The sequence below is a fragment of the Babylonia areolata genome, chromosome 34 (genome assembly GCF_041734735.1).
Source record: "Babylonia areolata isolate BAREFJ2019XMU chromosome 34, ASM4173473v1, whole genome shotgun sequence".
In the NCBI taxonomy this organism is placed as follows: Eukaryota; Metazoa; Mollusca; class Gastropoda; order Neogastropoda; family Buccinidae; genus Babylonia; species Babylonia areolata.
The window spans coordinates 25150005-25152504 of NC_134909.1; the positions used below are offsets into that span (position 1 = coordinate 25150005).

Sequence of the window (2500 nt, forward strand, 5' to 3'; positions counted from 1 at the left end):
ACGGCCACTGAAGGTCGAGTGGAGGGAAATAGAATAGTGGTGGTTCGAACCTATACGCTCAGATTATTTTGCTTCCTAGACGAACACGTTACCACTTGGCCACCACTCCACTATTGTGAGAGAGAGACAGAGAGAGGAGAGAGAGTGAGAGGGGGGCAGAGAGGAGAGAAGGTGAGTGAGAGGGGGGGAGAGAGAGGAGAGAGAGAGGGGGAGAGAGAGAGGAGAGAGAGAAAGAGAGAGGGGGAGAGAGAGAGGAGAGAGACAGAGAGGGAGGAGAGAGAGGGGGAGAGAGAGAGTGAGTGAGAGAGAGAGAGAGTGAGAGAGAGAGAGTGTGAAGGAGTGAGTGAGAGAGAGAGAGAGAGTGAAGGAGTGAGTGAGAGAGAGAGAGAGTGAGAGAGAGAGAGAGCGCGAAGAGAGAGTGGAAGACAACCATAGGTAAAAAAACAGACAGGTGTATACAGACATATACAAAGCTAGATAGATCGGCGGATAAGTAATTAGCTAGCTACACAACACACACACACACACACACACACACACACACACACACACACACACACACACACACACACACACACACATTATCGTTATCTATATATATGTATATATACAATGAGAGAGGGGGTATATGGAAGGGTAGATAGCGTATATATATAATGTGTTTGTTTGTTTGTGTGTGTATGTGTGTGTGTGCGTGTGTCTGTGCATAAAGCAAGTGTGCGTGCATGGATGCGCGCACGCGAGCATGTATTTTTGTTTGTTCGTGTAAAAACTAGGAGGTGAGGAAAATGCTTCCAAAGAGGAGCAGCTAACACCAGCCATGTGTGAAGAGGAATATTTCTGGTGGGTTCTTCTTCTGGTCCACTTGTGTTCTTTGTGATGCCGTGTATCAGAAAGATAATTTGGAACTGATCCTTGCTCGTTTTTCTCAAGATACAGTTTGTGTAACAAAAAATCCACAAGTACCTGTAACCAAGCAAGCCACCACTACCATCACCCATCTGTCACTACAAACTAACCACCACCACCACCCACCACAACTAACCACCACCACCACCCACCCACCACAACTAACCACCACCACCACCCACTTTCCAACACAGACTAACCAGACCAAAAGACACCTTACCTGCTCGGCCCACACATAGTTTATCAAGCTCCTCCGCCACAGCCTCCCCGCATCGCGCGCAGTCCACAGGATCGCCCGGGGAGTGCCCGGCCTGCCCCTCGTGCAGCAACCACAACACCGGCGGCCCGTCCGTGTCCGCTGGGCAGCTTCTGGTGCTGTACTTTGTCATGTCGGCCAATCTGTCCACGTCAAAACGAGGAAACTGATATGTTTCTTTAGATAAGTATAATGATACGCACACCCACGCACGCCAACACCCCCTACACCCCCTACACCCCCCCCCCCCACACACACACACACAAACACATTATAACATTATTCGTGAATTCATATATGAGAACATTTCATTTTTTCATATTGATTGTATTTTCTCTTTTTTTCTGACTTTCAGATTACCATGTTTGAATAAAACTTTGACTTTTTTACCCCCTCCCCCCCCTCTCTCTCTCTCACTCACACACACACACACACACACACACACACACACACACACACACACACACACACACACACACACACACAACAATAACAAAAATAACAGCAACAACAACAACAAAAACCCAGACAGACAGACAAACAGACACACACACACACACACACACACACACACACACACACACACACACACACACACAAACAACAATAACAAAAATAACAGCGACAACAACAAAAAAAACCAGACACACACACACACACACACACACACACACACACACACACACACACACACACACACACAACAATAACAAAAATAACAGCAACAACCAAAAAAAAACCCAGACAGACACACACACACACACACACACACACACACACACACACACACACACACACACAATCAATATGTGTTAGTGGGAGAGATGGTGTTACTTTGTATTGTGTTATGTTTCTGACGTCATTAAACAAATGGATCGAAGATGACTTGTTGATTAACTGATATTTTACATCCAGTGTGCTCTTGACTCTGTCTCCCCACTGTCGCTTTTCCTGAAGCTGTATTTAGGGAAGTTAGTTTGGAAACGTCGTTTGAGTTTGGTGTTCAGGTTGTTGAACACGAGTGCTGGAGTATGGTCGTGCACTGGTGTTAGTACTGAGGGCTATGTCTGTGTTGGAATTCGTTTAAATAAGGAAACATTGCTGTGGTTGTGTTGACATTTCGATATCATTACCGTCATGATCATCTCATGAAGTAAATATATACAGAAGTGGGTGAAACATTAAAGCCCCAACTGACAATTTGGAAACGTGGAAGAAACATTGCTGGCACATTCCTACGGACCATGAATTTATACGATTCCTTAATATCTCATATTAGTGAAAGTCTTCAGTCCAAATGGTTTGTGGTAATATGTGTTGCACTCAAATATATCA

The 2500-nt window shown here is 45.2% G+C and overlaps 1 protein-coding gene across 1 annotated transcript in view; it reads right to left on the bottom strand.

Moving 5' to 3' along the window:
- LOC143277479 (uncharacterized) overlaps positions 1–2500 on the bottom strand; it is a 6374-nt gene that overhangs the window by 1226 nt on the left and 2648 nt on the right. The window contains exon 3 of the mRNA XM_076582324.1: positions 1130–1308. Within this exon, the coding sequence (XP_076438439.1) occupies positions 1130–1308 (179 nt within the window). The remainder of the gene's footprint in view (positions 1–1129; positions 1309–2500) is intronic.